The 18303-nt window shown below is 43.8% G+C and overlaps 1 protein-coding gene across 2 annotated transcripts in view; it reads left to right on the top strand.

Moving 5' to 3' along the window:
• The window catches only part of LOC132227277 (NKG2-A/NKG2-B type II integral membrane protein-like), a 49482-nt gene that overhangs the window by 11744 nt on the left and 19435 nt on the right, over positions 1 to 18303 (top strand). Inside the window, exons 1-5 of one of the 2 annotated variants that reach the window (XM_059682187.1) lie at positions 9138 to 9235; positions 10979 to 11079; positions 11565 to 11663; positions 12146 to 12199; positions 12755 to 12906. In XM_059682187.1, the coding sequence (XP_059538170.1) occupies positions 11010 to 11079; positions 11565 to 11663; positions 12146 to 12199; positions 12755 to 12906 (375 nt within the window). In that variant the 5' untranslated portion in view covers positions 9138 to 9235; positions 10979 to 11009. Of the gene's footprint in view, positions 1 to 9137; positions 9236 to 10978; positions 11080 to 11564; positions 11664 to 12145; positions 12200 to 12754; positions 12907 to 18303 lie in introns of those variants that run through there. The other variant, XM_059682188.1, reaches the window with a different exon arrangement.

Genomic DNA, 18303 nt, shown 5'->3' with positions numbered 1-18303 from the left:
GATACCAGGAAGAAGAGCCCTTTCTCTGGCATGTCCCTCTTGTGCCTTTTACTAGCAAATTATTATGAGCTGACAGATAAGAAAAGGTTTATAAGACCTAGCACCCTTAACTCACAAAGGGCAGTGAAGTTAGATTTGGAGCCCAGAGTAATAACTTCTTAATTGACACTCAAGCTTATTATGCAACAACCCTAAGATTTCTATGTAAAAGCCATTTAGATATGCCCACTTATTCAGAATATGGAACCAACACATATTTTCTATATCTAGTTTCATCCAGTATTATTCATCATTAGATCCATTTTTTGGTGCAGGCTGGTGGTTTCACTGGATAATAATAAATGTCCTTTGTTACAGTTTACATGTCTGTTTTATTTTTCTCTACTGGATTTTAGATATTTTGGAAGGTACCTTCTTTTATTAAATTTTTTGTCTCCCCCCTTTTGAGACTCTTAATTACTATACCTTAGAAGCATGTTTGATGGATGCAATAGAGTGTAAACTTATGAAGAAAATAAAATTAAAAAGATACAATATCTGTGTGAGTCAAAGAGTTAATTATTGACAGAATGTGGGATGAACGTTAGTAATTTGACACAATCATTTGGAGATATTTTTACAATAATTCAATTACAAGTGGGAGAGATCCTGCACTCGCTTAATAGTTGCAAAATAAATTCATAGTTTATATGCATTTATCTCTTTGGATATAGATATTTCCAAATAAAAGTAATCAAACTTCCTGGGATAGTCTTGGAAAATGGTGACTTTTGTGTATATAGTTAAATCTCATTCATCTCAACTGCTACTTCTCTGATTTAAAATAACTACAACACTCAACATCATAGTGATTGAACAGCTTGTCTAAACTTCTTTACCCTTCACAGATATTCAGCATAAATAACAAAAAGAGAAATAAAACAAGGTTTTGGAGATGGAGAATCTCCTTGAGACCATAAGAAGACTGATATTTTGTGATGAACACGGGCAAATTTATCGACATTGCTGGTTTTCACAACAACTTCATGTTTTTGTCCAAATATTACATTCCTAATATACACAGGTGGACTTTCAATTCCCTCTCACAGATGGTATGTTACATTCCTCTTACTTTGTTCAAAATGTTTTCATACAACATTTATTAACATCTCACATTGTATATTTTACTTTCCTTCTGACTTACACCACAAATATTTATTCTCTCACAGTTCTGGAAGCTTGAAGTCTGAAAATAAGGTGTCATCAAGGTTATGTTCACTTTGAAGACTCTAGGGGAGACTCTGTGCCCTGCATTTCTCTTCATTTTGGGTGTAGCCCTGAGTCCTAGGCATTCCCTGGCCTAAGGGGTTATTACTCCAATCCTGGCCTCGTTCATCTCACCGTTCTCCCTGTGTGTCTCTGTCTCGGTGTCCAATGTCCCTCTTCTTATGCATTTCATCTGTATTAATTAAGGCCCATCCTGCACCAGTATGACCTCATCTTAACTTGGTTACATTTTCAAAGGCCCTATTACCAAGTAAGGTCACTTTCACCGACTCTAGTGGACATTAATTTGGAGGTTGAAGGGGTGTGATACTAGAAAGTGACTAAAAATAGCAGGTAATGTCCAAATCTTTTGTCTGGGAATCATTGTAAGTACAAACAGAATTTGGTTTGGTGTTTGTGAAAACTCAATTTCAACCATATACACTGAGTGGCCTGATTATTAAAACCAGCCAGATTATTATGAGCACCCCATTAGTACTTCATTGACACTACCAAAAATACTGAATATTGAAAATGTCATAAGCAGATACTCTCAAGGTTTTATTATGATGATGATGATGATGATGATTATTTGCCTAACTAATTCACTTCATTGTACTGATGGGGTGGTCATAATAGTCTGGACCAGACGTGGGCAAACTACGGCCCACGGGCCAGATCCGGCCCATTTGAAATGAATAAAACTAAAAAAAAAAAAAACGACCGTACCCTTTTATGTAATGACTAGAGGCCCGGTGCACAAAAATTTGTGCACTCCGGGGCTGGGAGGTCCCTCAGCCTGGCCTGTGCCCTCTTGCAGTCTGGGACCCCTCCGGAGATAAAGACCTGCTGGCTTAGGCCTGCTCCCGGGTGGCAGAGGGCAGGCCCAATCCCTAGGTGCAGCCTCTGGTCGGGCTCAGAGCAGGGCCGATTGGGGAGTTGGGGCGCCACCCCCTGTCATACACAGAGCAGGGCGATCGGGAGGTTGTGATTCCACCCTCAGTCACGCTCAGGGTAGGGCCGATTGGGGGGTTGGGGCACCATCCCCTGTCACACTCAAGGTAGGGTCGATGGGGAGGTTGCGGCACCATGCCCTGTCACGCACAGAGCAGGGCCAATCAGGGGGTTGGGGCGCTGCTCCCTGTCACGCTGATCCTGGTGCCAGGAGGCCTCGCTGCTCCACTGATCCCGGTGCTGGGAGGCATATTACCCTTTTTCTATATAGGGTAGAGGCCTGGTGCATGGGTGGGTGCTGGCTGGTTTGCCCTGAAGGGTGTCCTGGATCAGGGTGGGGGTCCCCACTGGGGTGCCTGGCCAGTCTAGGTGAGGAGCTGAGGGCTGATTTCAGGCCGAGGGTGACTGAAGCTCCCAACCGCTCCTTTTTTTCTTTTTTTTTTCTTTTTTATTCTGGGCCTGCTTTAGCTTTGAGGCTTGGCTCCAGCTCTTAGGCCTCCGCTGCTGAAAGTAGGTTTCTGGCCTTTGCTTACAATGTTGCGATCCTGCTGGCTGAAGCCCGGCAGGTTTCTGGGGTTTTGTTTAGCTTCTACGTCTGTTATATAGTTGCTTGCAGCTCAGAGGCCTGCAGCGGCAGGCGGGGAACATTGGAGTCCTCCATCACTGAAGCACGCAAGCCTCATGTTAGTTTCAAGCTGCCTGGCTGCCGGCTGCCATCTTGGCTGGCAGTTAATTTGCATATCTCACTGATTAGCCAATGAAAAGGGTAGCGGTCGTATGCCAATTACCATGTTTCTCTTTTATTAGATAGGATGTTTACTTTGAATTTATATTAGTTCACACCAACACTCCATCCATGCTTTTGTTCCGGCCTCCGGTCCAGTTTAAGAACCCATGTGGCCCTCGAGTCAAAAAGTTTGCCCACCCCTGGTCTGGACGGTCATAATAATCTGTCCACTCACTGTATATGAAAGCTTGGTAGAAGAGAGGGGGAGAAATATCCTGGCATAAAATCAGAAGAAACAGTTCTCTTAGAATTCATCTCTCTTGGACATTTCAAATCGTTCATTCTTAACACTCTAAAATATAACAACCTAAACCCAAAGTAAATTGGTTTTATAGAGACTAATGACAATTATTCTGATCTAATTATCGCCAACACAGGTATGCATATATCACATTTGAATGACACTTAAATTGCTTAATTTTACCAACATTGTATAATTTATTATTTTATTCTTTCTACAAATTAAACTCTCCCATTCTTTTAGGAGTCAATAAGACAGTGTATAAAATTGGCCTCTATTACCCAAAGATAAATGGTATTAGAAGTCAGTTAACTAACATTTTTACCATAGCGTGGTGAAAAAACCTATAAGATATGTAAAAATCCACAAGATATCTGATGATGTAAAATTACAGCCTCTCATCTGCATGTAGATTATTGAGCTAGTTTATTATTAATGCAATGGCTATAGTATACATTTCCTTAAGCAGGCCATTATTTCCTAACCTGAGTCAATCACAATTGTCAAAACTGTAATTTGATTTATAGGCAAATCTCATCTTTATTATACCTATTTTTTCAAAGACATAGATTAACAATTTGTAGAGTTTACAATGTGTTTGTTTTATTACTGATTTAGCATGACCAACTATTCTTTCATACCTTCAAAATATTCATCTACACTAATAAAAGAGAAACATGGTAATTGGGGTACAACCGCTACCCTTTTCATTGGCTAATCAGCGAGATATGCAAATTAACTGTCAGCCAAGATGGTGGCCGGCAGCCAGGCAGCTTGAAACTAACATGAGGCTTGCTTGCCTCAGTGACGGAGGAAACCAACGTTCCCTGCCGGCCGCTGCAGGCCTCTGAGCCTGCAGTTTCAAACATTGTAACAAATACCGCCGGACTTCAGCCAGCAGATTCGCAACATTGTACGCAAAGGCCAGAAACCACTTTCAGGAGCGGAGGCCTAAGAGCTGGAGCCAAGCCTCAAGCTAAAGCTGGCCCAGAATAAAAAAAAAAAAAAAAAAAAAAAAAAAAAGGAAAAAAGGAGCGTTTGGGAGTTCAGTCACCCCCAGCCTGAAAACAGCCCTCAGCCCCTCACCCAGACTGGCCAGGCACCCCAGTGGGGACCCCCACCCTGAAGGATGTGTGACCAGCTGCAAACAGCCATCATCCCCTCACCCAGGCTGGCCAGGCACCCCAGTGGGGACCCCCACCCTGATCCGGGACACCCTTCAGGGCAAACCAGCCGGCACCCACCCGTGCACCAGGTCTCTACCCTATATAGTAAAAGGGTAATATGCCTCCCAGCACCGGGATCAGCGTGACAGGGGGCAGCACCCAAACACCCTGATCGGCCTGTGGCTCTGTGTGTGACAGGGTGTGGCACCCCAACCCTCCCCCCCCCCCGGGCCCTGCTCTGTGTGTGACAGGGTGTGGCACCCCAACCCTCCCCCCCCCGGGCCCTGCTCTGTGTGTGTGACGGGGTAGAGCCATAACCTCCCCATCGGCCCTGCCCTGAGTGTGAGAGTGGCGGCGCCCCAACCCACTGATCCGCCCTGCTCTGTGTGTGACAGGGGACGGTGCCCCAACTCCCCTATTGGACCTACTCTGTGAGTGACGGGGGGAGCTCCTCAACCCCCTGATGGGCCCTGCTCTGTGTGTGACAGGAGGGAGCTCCCCAACCCCCTGATGGGCCCTGCTCGGTGCATGACAGGGGGTCGCACCGCAACCTCCCCATCGACCCTGCCTTGAGTGTGACAGGGGGTGGTGCCCCAACCCCCCAATCGGCCCTGCTCTGAGCCCGACCAGGGGCTGCACCTAGGGATTGGGCCTGCCCTCTGCCACCCGGGAGTAGGCCTAAGCCAGCAGGTCGTTATCTCCCGAGGGGTCCCAGACTGCGAGAGGGCACAGGCCGGGCTGAGGGACCTCCTCTTCCCCCCGAGTGCACAAATTTTTGTGCACCGGGCCTCTAGTCTACAATAATAAAAGAGAAACATGCAAATTCACCATCACTCTGTGACTCCACTACACCAACAAGCTATGCCAAACAGCCAATCAGGAGTGAGTATGCAAAGTAACTGAACTAAGATGGCACCAGCCATGGAGCTGGAGCGAGCAGGAGGCTTGGGATGCTCCTGGTGATGGAGGAAGCCAAGCTTCTCGCCTTCCCTGGATGGCCATGGGCTCCACTCAAGGCTACAAAGTTTCAATTATAGGAGATAGATAAATCCCAGATACCTGCTTCCAGCCAGCCCTGGACTCTGCTCACTAGGTGCTGAAAAAAAAGAAAAAGAATAAAAGGGCAGGCTGGGAGCTTGGGTCGCGAGGGGGTTTGGACAGCCTGAAAACGGCCCTCAGCCCCTCACCCAGGCTGGCCACACCATTTTGGGTGATGGTCCCCAGTGGGGGGGTGGCTGGACTGCAAACAGCCATTGGCCCCTCATCCAAGCTGGCTAGGCACCCCAGTGGGAACCCCCATCCTGAAGGGGGTGTGGCCAGCCTAAAAATGGCCCTCTGCCCCTCACCAACGCTGGCCGCCCCCCCATGGGGTGAGGGTTTCTGCTGGGAGTCTGGGAAAGCCTGTAAACAGCCATCAGCCCTCACCCAGGCTGGCCAGGCACCCCAGCGGGATCCCCACCCTGATCTGGGACACCCTTCAGGGAAAACCATCCAGGCCCCACCCATGTACCAGGCCTTTATCTATACTAATAAAAGGGTAATATGCTAATTAGACTGGGAGGCCTTCCAGGAGACCTTCCTAATGTTCATTTGGACAAAGCCATGGTGGCAGGGCCAAGTTAGAGGTGGTTAGAGGCCAACAGGGAGGGCAGTTCTGGGTGATCACCCCAGGATGGGACAGCAGTTGTGGATGATCAGGCTGATGGCGGGTGAGGCCATTGGGGATAAGCAGACCAGTAAGAGGTCCAGTTGGGGGCCAGCAGGCTATCAGTGAGGTTTAGTTGGAGGTGATCAGGACTGCGGTGGGTGGGGGAAATTTGGAGGCGAGCAGGCCAGCAGGGGTGGGCAGTTAGAAGCGAGCAGGCCAGTGGGGGGGGGGGGCGCAGTTGCGGATGAGCACACTGGCATAAGGGGCAGTTGGGGTTGATCAGGCTGGCAGGGGGGTATTTGGGGTAGAACAGGCCAGCAGGTACAGTGGTTAGGAGCAATCAGGTAGGCAGGCAGGCAGGCAGGCAGGCAGGCAGGTAGGTGATTGGTTAGGAGCCAGCAGTCCCGGATTGTGAGAGGGATGTCTGACTGCCGGTTTAGGCCCGATCCCTGTAAACCAGCAGTAGGACATCCTTCGAGGGGGTCCCAGATTGAAGAAGGTACAGGCCGTGCTGAGGGACACCCCCACCATACATGAATTTCATGCACTGAGTCACTAGTCACTTATAAATGATAAGATTTGCTTAAAATATACTTTTGTACTAATCCCATGAAACGTGGAGAGACCATAATGAGTGGTGATCCTTTGCCTATTTATGCTTCAGAATTGAAAAGATCATATGTTCATGTTATCCTATAACATTTACTGGTTCTAACAGTTTGGGGATAGAGTGAAAAGGTAGAGAGAAAAACTAACTACAAAAAAAGAGAATGGCAATATAAATTGCACCTGAGACCAGATAATTTTCTTTTGAGTGAACATTTCCCAGTTAACTCATTTTAGACTAATCTGCAAAGCTATGCCAGTTGGTTACAAAGCAAAAAGGATTATTGTTCCTCTCTCCAATGACGTACTGCAAATAATCTCCTTGATGCCATAAACACATTTCTCCATTCTACTCATAAAGAAAGCTAAAAATGGATGAGATAAAAATTAAGCTTACAACCTTAAATAATTTAGCCATTTTTTCTCAAAACAGGATTAACTGCTGCTAACCCCCCCCCAACCCGCGCCCCCCCCCCCCCCCCCCGCCAAGTTAGAAAGCATACCATATTTTTTAGAGAAGGTTGTTGTGTTGGCTTTTCTGTTCTTTTGTGAGAATGAAGTGCATGTTTTAAAGACTATTTTCATCCCCTAATTTTCTGACCTCAATTAACTTCTCAGAATATATCAGGTAATAAGTAATGACATTGTTCACAGGGTTTTCAAATGATTTATTTAGAGCTCCTCCTTGTGGGAGCGCACTGACCACCAGGGGGCAGCTGCTGCATTGAGCTTCTGACACCTGGTGGTCAGTGTTTGTCATAGTGACCAGTCATCCCCAGTCTTTCTGCTGTTGGGGTCAGTTTGCATATTACCCTTTTACTATATAGGATAGAGGCCTGGTGCACGGGTGGGGGCCAGCTGGTTTGCCTTGAATGGTGTCCCAGATCAGATTGGGGGTCCCGCTTGGGTGCCTGGCCAGCCTGGGTGAGGGACTGATGGCTGTTCTCAGGCTGCCCGCACACCCTTCAGGGTGGGGGTCCCCACTGGGGTGCCTGGCCAGCCTGGATGAGGGGCTGAGGGCTGTTTTCAGGATGCCTGCACCCCATTCAGGGTGCTGGTCCCCACTGGGGTGCCTGGCCAGCCTGGATGAGGGGCTGAGGGCTGTTTTCAGGATGCCTGCACCCCATTCAGGGTGCTGGTCCTCCCTGGGGTGCCTGGCCAGCCTGGATGAGGGGCTGAGGGCTGTTTTCAGGAGGGTCAAGCCTGCAACTGAAGCTCCCAGTCTCTCCTTTTTTTCTTTTTTTTTTTTTATTCTGGGATTTATTTACCTTCTGTAATTGAAACATTGTTGCAGCTCCAGCTCAGATGCTGGCTGTCTGAAAGCAGGTATTTGGGGTTTGTTTCACTTCTTTAATTGAACTATAGTTGCATTTCGGAGCTGTTGCTTTCAGGCTCAGAGCCGGGCGCAGCAGGCGGGGAACCTTGGCTTCCTCCATCACGGGGGCAACCAAGCCTCATGTTCCCCTCAGCTGTGTGTCTGCTGGACGCCATCTTGGTTGGCAGTTAATTTGCATATCACCCTGATTAGCCAATGGGAAGCATAGCGGAGGTATGGTTAATTACCATGTTTGTCTATTATTAGATAGGGTAGAGGCCTGGTGCACTGGTGTGTGCCGACTAGTTTGCCCTGAAGGGTGTCCTGGATCAGAGTGGGTGTCCTGCTGGGGTGCCTGGTCAGCTTGGGTGAGGGGCTGATGGCTGTTTTCAGTCTGCCCAAACCCCCTTCAGGGTGGGGGTCCCCACTGGGGTGCCTGGCCAGCTTGTGTGAGGGGCTGATGGCTGTTTCCAGACTGACCAAGCCCCCTGGTGACTGAAGCTCCCAGCCTTTCTTTCTTTCTTTTTTTTTTTATTCCCTCCAGCTCCGTGGCCATGCGACTGGAAGTAGGTATCTGGGGTTAATTTACCTTCTATAATTGAAACTTTGTTGCTTTTGAGTGGAGCTCACAGCCTGCGGCAGGCTGGCTTCCTCCATCACTGGAGCAAGCAAGCCTCCTGCTCTCTCCAGCTCCGTGGCTACAGCCTCCTGAAAGCAAGTATCTGGGTTTATTGATTGGTGGGTGGGCGTGGCTTAAGGCTTAGCGAAAGTACCATCAATTTACATGTTTGTGTATTATTAGGTAAGATAACATAATGAGTGTATAAGTAAAATGAGGTAATGCCATTATTTAGCAACCTTGTCTAAGAGTAGAACTTAAACATCTGAGCTACTCTTCACAAGGCCTAAGATTTGTGATTTTAAGATGAAATAAGTTAACAGCATGAATGCTCACATCTTTTGTCCCAGAAATCTTTTAAAATATGAAAATAATTTCTCAGAGGCACTTACCAATGGACAAACTAAGTGACGCCCTACAAGCTAAAGTCTCCTACATTTGGAAGATGTGTGATGAGATAAATCATCTTCAAAATTGCCCAAGTGTAAGAATTTCCTGTTCAAACTCTAAGTGACACAGTGATGAGAAATCAACTTTTTTCTACTTTTGATTCACTCTCAGTCTTCACAGGACAGTCTGTGGAGACCACAGACATTGTTTACAGGAGTGACCTTGCCTCCAACTAAAGGATTCATAACTTACAGGCTCCCAGAGGTATGTGTGTCTACTCTTCTGTCTCTCTACTGGCCCAATTCGTTTAATGGGAAATTACAAATGCTAGATGTGGTACTACCGAAGTACAGTTCACATACTATCAAATAGAAAATATTGTTATCCTTATTGTACAATTTAGGGTAAAAAGGGTAAAATATAAAATATTTTGGTAGATATCTTAATATATTCAAATTTTTGCCTGTACAAAATTACTAAAGAGCATACATACATACATACATACATGTATATTTGGGCTTGAAAATCACTATAACTTAAATAAAATCCCATTGGATTTTGGATTTTGTAATTAATAGATATAATTATCCATGTATATTGTTTATATTTATCCCAGATTTTAAAAATAAATGCTTAACAAGAATTCATCAAGTCATGAATGTAAAACATAATTTCTCATACATACACTTTGATTAAATAAAATCAGTGTGACTTGCAATAAAAATCAGGATTCAGTAGTCTCAGTAAAATGCTTAAACTTTTAAAAACTATTGTTGTTGAATATTTAAACTTAATTATACACAATCAAAATACTTTTTAGAAATTGAACAACACATGCAAAAAGGGGCCACGCTGATGAGAGATTCCTGTCTAATGAATTACATTTTCATTGTCTGATATGAATCAGAAATAGTAACAAGGCAATTGTGTAAAAATAATTAAAACAAGTGACATACTGAGAATTTATAAATATCAGATTGAGTGTTATCTCCACATGTGTTGCGTCTTAAAATATTTTATTCCCACCTTAGATTAGTAAGCTAGGCTGTTAAACACTAAATAACTTTTAAAGGTAATACATAATAAATTTCAAAGCCAGAAATTTTTCTAGATCTCGCTGACTGCAGAGCCCATTGACTGAATTATTTAATAAATTATCAGATTTATTAAATTTGCCTACACACTAAAGTCACCATCACTGACTTCGATAGCCTTAGGATCTTTCAGGAATTTTGCACAGCAATGTTCCTCCATAAATGATATACACATTTATTAATCATTTTATGGTTTCATATCTTAACCATTAAATAAATTGTAAGTCACTTGTGTAAAATTAGTATTTTTAAGAATCCTTTAACTTTCTATTGCTTTTATTATTTGTAAGTTTGTATACCTTTAGAGTGTCATGTAGCAGTTTTCAGCATATAAAATATTTTCTTAAATTATATTGATTTCTCAGAACTCCACAATTTTTTAAAATATCATGTGATATTTTAAAATATCATCTGTCCTTTAATAAATAAAATGACTAAATAAAATTAATTTTTTACAGAAAAGTACTATATATTGTAATACTACTATTCCCCCAATATTAAACACTCAATCTGTAACCATTACTGAAGTTACAAATTGTCATAAAAATTAGTGCATCACTTTTTTTCTATACAGCATTTTAATTTTCACAGTTATTTTAAATGTATTAAAATGTTTCTGTGGAATCTGACTTTAATAATGATATTATTATTCAGATTTTCATTATTCCTTGTTAACTTCTTACTTTTCATTGTTTCAACCAGTAATATTATGTTAAACATAGAATATCATTTTAACAACTATTATTCTATCCTGAAACACATTTAAATCTCTACGTAAATTAGAACAGGACTTCACATTGGTCAAATGCAAAGTGAGTACTGTTACTATCTCACACTCCACCCACAAAGACTATCCTTGGGGTCTTGTCATTGCTCACAGCATTTACTAATTACTTAAGTGCTGTTATCATAGGCACCACCCATGTCATTACCCAGCCTCAGAGATGGATGTCCAACAAGAAAATGACTCAGACATGAATCTGGCTAAGGACTTAAGGAGACAGCAAGTGAAAGGTAAGGGCATGAACAGCTCCATTGTACCAACCGAACAATAAATATTCTGTGTGGGAATAAACTTTCAAGTGCTTTTCAAGACCTTCAATGGAATTACAAGGATGACTAAAGCAAAGGTGGCACATTTAATAGACACACAGTATAATTGTTCTATATATGCACCTTGCATATAGAGGTATGCAAAAGAGTAGGGAATTAGCTCACATATGTTTTCATTTGTAAGGGTCAGAGCTTAAAGTTGGAACACAGAATTCTAATATGAAATCTGAGGGCTGATTTCATTGAGGCACTGTTGTAAGGTGTCGTCTTTGACCAACACCTCATGGAGAATCGTGTTTTCAGAAAATGAAATGGTACATCTGAGAGGAAGATTCCACTGCTAGATATGGTTTCAGGATTCAACTTTATGATTCACTGTGCACGTGGGTTCTCTTATATGTAAACTGCCTAAATAATATCTCCATCTCTCCTTTCTCCTCCTGCAGATTCACCATCACCTCCAGAGAAGCTCTTTGCTGGGGTCCTGGGAGTTATCTGCCTCATCTTGATGTACAGTGTAGTAAGAGTGATACTTTTCATGCCTGGTAAGTTTTTGGAAGATTTTAGGGAAACATCATTTTAAAGAATCTGAGTGCCTCTAAGCATTTCATAATACAGTATTACAGAATAGAATTCTCTTTTTAATGTATACATTTAGATAAATGTGCTATTCTGAATTTGTCAAATGCATAAAAATAGGATGATTTCTGGAACATATTTTACTCATTTATGTATTCTGATTTCATAACTTAAGTACATATTTTATAAGAATCTAAAAGACCTTACTAAGAAATGCAAATTAATTCTTGATATTAGGTAAGCCAATACTTGATGGTAAAGTTCCCATAGGCTTTTAAAATATTTTCCTTAAATCTGTGTTACTCTATTCATTTTTCTTATTAAATCAATTTTATTACAGATAAGTCTCATCATAGAGAATATTTAAAAAAATTTCAGATACAAACAAAAATTATTTTGATTTATTTAGGTTAATTAATTTTTAAAAAATTTACCTTGATTTTTTAAGGTACTGGTAAACTGGAGAAGAACAATTCATCCGTCAAAACAAAGATCCTGAAAGGTACATAATAATTTTCAAAGTTCTGATATTATCAAAGTTTATATTTTGTCTCTATCTTAGGCTAGGCAATAATAATAATAATAATAATAATAATAATAATAATAATAGACTCTTTTAGGAGAACATAAATTATAAAATGAGCAATACATGTTCATAATAATTATTATAAGAGAGTGTTCCTTCTCCTGCAATATTATGAAAAAAAAATCAATTTTAAATTGCCACATCCATTTTTGCTGTTTGGATTAAATTTTCTAGTGCTATAATATAAGAAGAGACAAGTAATTTTACTATTCTTACAAAGTAGTTTCAGTCAACAGCTTTTAGGACGTGTATAGAGTGGATATTTTTGTTTATGAGTTTGTTTTTTATGGCACAGAAATTAGGGGATACCTGGCAGACCCTTTTCTGTGAATGTGTTTTGTTTCATATGTACCAGCCAGTGAGGATGCATAGGTATATTATGTACCAATTTGTTTATACCTATGTAAGTGTGTAAGTTAATTTTTAAAACTTCAAATTGCTATTGGATTATAATTTGTAATCTTTCTTTAGCATATCATTGTGGAATTTGTCCACTGGAATGGTTTACATTTTCCAACAATTGCTATTACATTAGCACTGAAAATAAAACATGGAATGAGAGTGTGCTGGCCTGTGCTTCTAAGAACTCTAATCTGCTTTACATAGATAATGAAGAAGAAATGGTAAGATGTTAAACATTTCATACACTTTATTAAAGGCTTATTTCAGCCAATAGTATATTTGTAGAATTCACATTTTTATACATAGTTATAAATATTTAAAGTTTGTATAAAATTCCACTGTTTGATTTTATAATCTATACTAATAAGAGGGTAATATGCTAATTAGACGGGATAGACAGTATATCTTCCAGACGTCATTCCAGACGTTTTTCCTGACAATGCCTGCGCCCAGGGGAAGCCACCTAGGGTCCCAGGTGACTGTGGCCATCCAGAGGAGGGAAGGCTGGGTCCCAGGTGCAGGGGTCAATGGCAGAGGTAGTTAGGGGGATCAGTCAGGCAAGCGAGTGGTTAAGGGAGATCAGGCAGGCAGGCGAGTGGTTAAGGGAGATCAGGCAGGCAGGTGATTGGTTAGGGGAGATCAGGCAGTCAGGAAGAGTGGTCAGGGGAAATCAGGGAGGCAGGCAGGTTAGTGATTAGGAGCCAGCGGTCCCGGATTGTGAGAGGGATATCCCCCAAGGGGTCTCAGATTGTGAGAGGGTGCAGGCTGAGCTGAGAGACCGCCCCTGAACTGCACCGTGCATGATTTAATGCACTGGGTCTCTAATATGTTATATTTTTATACTACTAATGCACATCTACTAATCTCCAGTGTTGCTTTTGATAGAAAACTGTGCTTCTATAAGTGCTTGGTTTCTAAAAGAAACTTTGTCATTTAATTTTACCTTATATCAAGGCTATCCTATCTAATAAAAAAGAAACATGGTAATTAGCCGTACATCCGCTACCCTTCCCATTGGCTAATCAGGGCGATATGCAAATTAACTGCCAGCAAAGATGGCGGCCAGCAGCCAGGCTACTGACACGAACAGGAGGCTTGCTTGCTTCAGTGACGGAGGAAACCAACATTCCCCGCCTGCCACTTCTGGGCTCTGAGCTGCTAAGAAACATTGTTACAAACATAGAAGCTAAACAAAACCCCAGAAACCTGTTTTCAGTCAGCTGGGATCTCAGAGCTGGAGTCGCAACAAAGTTTCAAATACAGAAAGTAAACAAAGCCAGAAACCTGCTTTCAGCAGCGAGGTCTCACAGCTAAAGCCAGCTCTCAGCTCCAGAGACAGCCATAAATCCAAGAAAAAAAAAAAAAAGGAAAAAAGGAGCAGTTGGGAGCTTCAGTCACCTGCCAGCCTGAAAACAGCCCTCAGCCTTTCACCCAGACTGGCCAGGCACCCCAGTGGGGACCCCCATCCTGAAGCGGGTGTGACCAGATGCAAACACCCATCATAGCCTCATGCAGGCTGGCCAGGCACCCCAGAGGGGACCCCCACCCTGATCCAGGACACACTTCAGGGCAAACTAGCCGGCCCCCACCCGTGCACCAGGCCTCTATCCTATATAGTAAAAGGGTAATATGCCTCCCAGCACCAGGATCAGCAGAGCTGTGAGGCCTCCAGTCCCCTGGAGCAGCGTGACAGGGGGCAGCGCCCAAACCCCCTGATCGTCCTGCAGCTCTGTATGTGATGGGGTGTGGGGACACAACCTCCCTATCCGCCCTGCTCTGTTTGTGACAGGGGAAGGTGCCCCAACCACCTGATTGGCCCTGCTCTGTGCCTGATAGGGGGGAGCTCCCCAACCCCCTGATCGGCCCTGCTCTGTGTGACAGGGTGCAGCCCCCCAACCCCCTATGGGCCCTGCTCTGTGTGTGACAGGGTGGAGCCAAAACCTCCCCATCGGCCCAGCCCTGAGTGTGACAGGGGGTAGTGCCCCAACCCCCTGATCAGCCCTGCTCTGTGGGTGACGGGGCAGCGCCCCAACCTCCCCATTAACCATGCCTTGAGTGTGACAAGGGGCGGTGCCCCAACCCCCCATTGGGCCCTACCATGAGTGTGACTGAGGGTGGTATCACAACCTCCTGATCGGCCCTGCTCTGTGGATGACAGAGGAGAGCTCCCCAACCCCCTGATCGGCCCTGCTCTGTGCGTAACAGGGGAGAGCTCCCCAAACCCCTGATCGGCCCTGCTCTGTGGGTGACAGGGGAGAGCTCCCCAAATCCCTGATCGGCCCTGCTCTGTACGTGACTGGGGGAGCTCCCGAAACCCCTGATCGGCCCTCTTCTGTGTGTTACAGGGTACGGAGCCCCAACCCCCCTGATGGGCCCTGCTCTGTGCGTGACAGGGGGCAGCGCCCCAACCCACTGATTGGCTGGCTCTGTATGTGACAGGAGTGGCACCAAACCCCCTGATCCACCCTGCTCTGTGCATGACAGGGTGTGGTGCCCCAACCTCCCCGTCTACCCTGCCTTGCAAGTGACAGGGGGCGGCGCCCCAACTCACCAATCGGCCCTGCTCTGAGCCCGACCAGGGACTGCGGGGCAGGCACCTAGGGATTGGGCTTGCTCTCTGCCACCTGGGAGTGGGCCTAAGCCAGCAGGTCGTTATCTCCCGAGAAGTCCCAGACTGCGAAAGGGCACAAGTGGGGCTGAGGGACACCACCACCCCCCCCGCCAGTGCACAAATTTTGTGCACTGGGCCTCTAGTTAAACATATAATTGAGCGGATGGATTACAAGGGCAATGGAACCATATAATTGCAAATCAGATGACAAAATAGAGTTTGCGGTCCTTACCAGCCCTGCTCCTGTGTATTCGCTCATCATTTCTCCTCCCGCATCACTTACCCAACTGTGCTGACTTTTAATATATAGAGTTTCTTTGCTTATTTTTGAAACTCATATAAAAAATCATACAGTAACACACATTTATTCCTGTTTCTTTGAACTCCCATATGATATTGCTGCACTTCATCTATATTGCATTTATCTGCATTTTGTTAACTTTCACTGCTGAGTTATGTGAATGTGACATTTTAAAATCCATTCTCTCTGTTGTCATTCACTGGGGATCTGAGTCTCATGGCCTCTAGAATAAGAGCCTTGCCGGGTCCCTTACTTTTAGTAATAGGCTCATTTTGCTGGTCTCACCTCTGACTGGCCTACCCTGGTTTCTCTGATTGCTTTTGTCAGCAGGTGTCCTAATGGATCACTCTCCTAGGCTTGCCTGCTGTTGCTGGGCAACATTCCCCTTTTTACACAGAGGAGGAATAGCTTCCTTGAGCCACATCCTATTTCTCGGTTGGGTATTGGAAACAATCAGGCCTAAGTCGCTTTCTTCTGTTGGTTGGGATATAAGATACTGCCGGGAGCCGGTCCATGCTTGCTGTTTCAAGGGACCTGGCATATATGGCATACTGTTCTTAATATGTTTGCTCACCTTCTTGGCACCATGTGTTTTAACCAAGGTCTCTGAGAAAGGTTGTTTCCCCAGGTAGGGATTTTCCCCTGAAGTTAGGGAGGGAATAAAACCTCTTAACTAAGTGCCAGGCAGGTAATTAATCACTTTAACTACGAACAATCATGCTTAAGCTACATAATCTTTACTCCCTGGAATGGAGATAAGAAACGCCCTAACCTTTGGAATAGCGATTGATAGGATTGGAATCAACTGGTATAAATACAGATGTAACAACACAGAACTTAGAAGACAGAACCTACACAGAACCTAGAGACAGAAGAACTTCGCTGGAGAGAACATGGCAAAAGATCCTGGACTGAACCTGACTACAGAAATTGGCAAGAGAACCTGACTAGAACCTGGTGACTGAACCTGGCTGGAGAACCTGGACAGAACCTGGCTGGAGAACCTAGCGAGGGAACATGGCTACAGAACCTGGCTGGAGAACCTGCAGAACCTAGCAAGAGAACATGGCTACAGAACCTGGCTGGAGAACCTGGAGAACCTAGCAAGAGAACATGGCTACAGAACCTGGCTGGAGAACCTGGAGAACCTAGCAAGAGAACATGGACACAGAACCTGGCTGGAGATCCGAACCAGAACTTTGCTGGAGATCCAGACCAGAACTTGGCTGGAGATCCTGGCTAGAGATCCTGGCTAGGCTGCTGATCAACTGAACGCTGTCTCCGTGTCATTCCTTCTTCGCTGACTCCGTCCACACCTTTGGGGACCCCTGGACCTGCTGGGGTTGGACCCCAGCAAGATACCCTGCCACCCTGTGTTCTCTAATCCTGGAGTACAAAACCTTTTACTCTTTCTCATTCCACCTTTCAGAGCTCTTCTTAACTCATGTCTTTCATTAATTAGTTCCAGAATTAATAGTTCTAATTAGCAGTGAAATGAGTCTCTGACACCTGGACCACTGGATTCCACCAATACAGAAACAGGTCAATTTGGACTTTATCTGGTTAAACAATGTTGTGAAACAGAGAGAATCTTTTTTTTTTTGCTTTCATGTCATTTATTTTTTTAATTATAACTCCTTTTTTAAAAAACCTGCTATCTGAGAAATAGTAGAACGTGACATTGATTTAGTCATGGTTTCAAATATTTTAAGTATTTGGAAACTTATTTAAAACTTTGTTATGTTAGTTTTGTCAATGAATTACATGAATCAGAATTTTCCTTATTAAATTAAGAAGAAGAATGAGACTATTAAACATAAATATTTGGGTTAATTTTAAATCAAATGTACAAACATTGCTGAAAGTTTTTGAAAATATGAAAAGTAATTTTAAAGTATTACGATGTCCCCCTTTTCTTCTCCCCCATTGACTCCCATCACCCTACACCCACTTCCAGGCCTTCACCGGACTATTGTCTGTGTCCATGGGCTATGCATATATGTTTCTCAGTTAACCTCTCCCTCCCCACCCACCTACCCCAGCCACCCCTCTGAGATTCATCAATCTATTCTATGCTTCTATTTTTGCGTATGTTTTCTTCATCATTTAATTTTGTTCATTTGATTCCAAATATGAGTGAGATCATATGATAGTTATCTTTCTCACTGGCTTATTTTGATTAAAACAATACTCTCCAGCTCTTTCATGCTGTCTCAAAGAGTAAGAAATCCTTCTTTTACACTGCTGCATAGTATTCCATGGTGTGAATATACCATGCCTTTTAAATCCACTCATCTACTGATGGGCACTTGAGCTGTTTCCACATCTTAGCTGTTGTAAATTGCACTGCTATGAACATAGGGGTGCATACATTCTTTCTGATGAGTGTTTCAGGTTTCTTAGTATATATTCCTAGAAATATTCCTAGAAATGGGTATTACTGGGTCAAATAGCAGTGCAATTTTTAACTTTTTGAAGAAAATCCATACTATTTTCCATAGTGGCTGCACCAATCTGCATTCCCACCACCCGTGTACTAGGGTCCCCTTTTCTCCACATCCTTGCCAGCACTTGTCATTTGTTGGTTGGTTGATGGTAGTCATTCTGACAGGTGTGAGGTGATACCTCATTTTCATTTACATTTGCATCTCTCTGATGATTAATAACTTTGAACAGTTTTTTATTTGTCTCTTGGCCGTCTGTATG

This window comes from Myotis daubentonii, chromosome 2 (assembly GCF_963259705.1).
Source record: "Myotis daubentonii chromosome 2, mMyoDau2.1, whole genome shotgun sequence".
Lineage (NCBI taxonomy): Eukaryota > Metazoa > Chordata > Mammalia > Chiroptera > Vespertilionidae > Myotis > Myotis daubentonii.
This window is presented reverse-complemented; position numbering and strand designations above follow the sequence as displayed.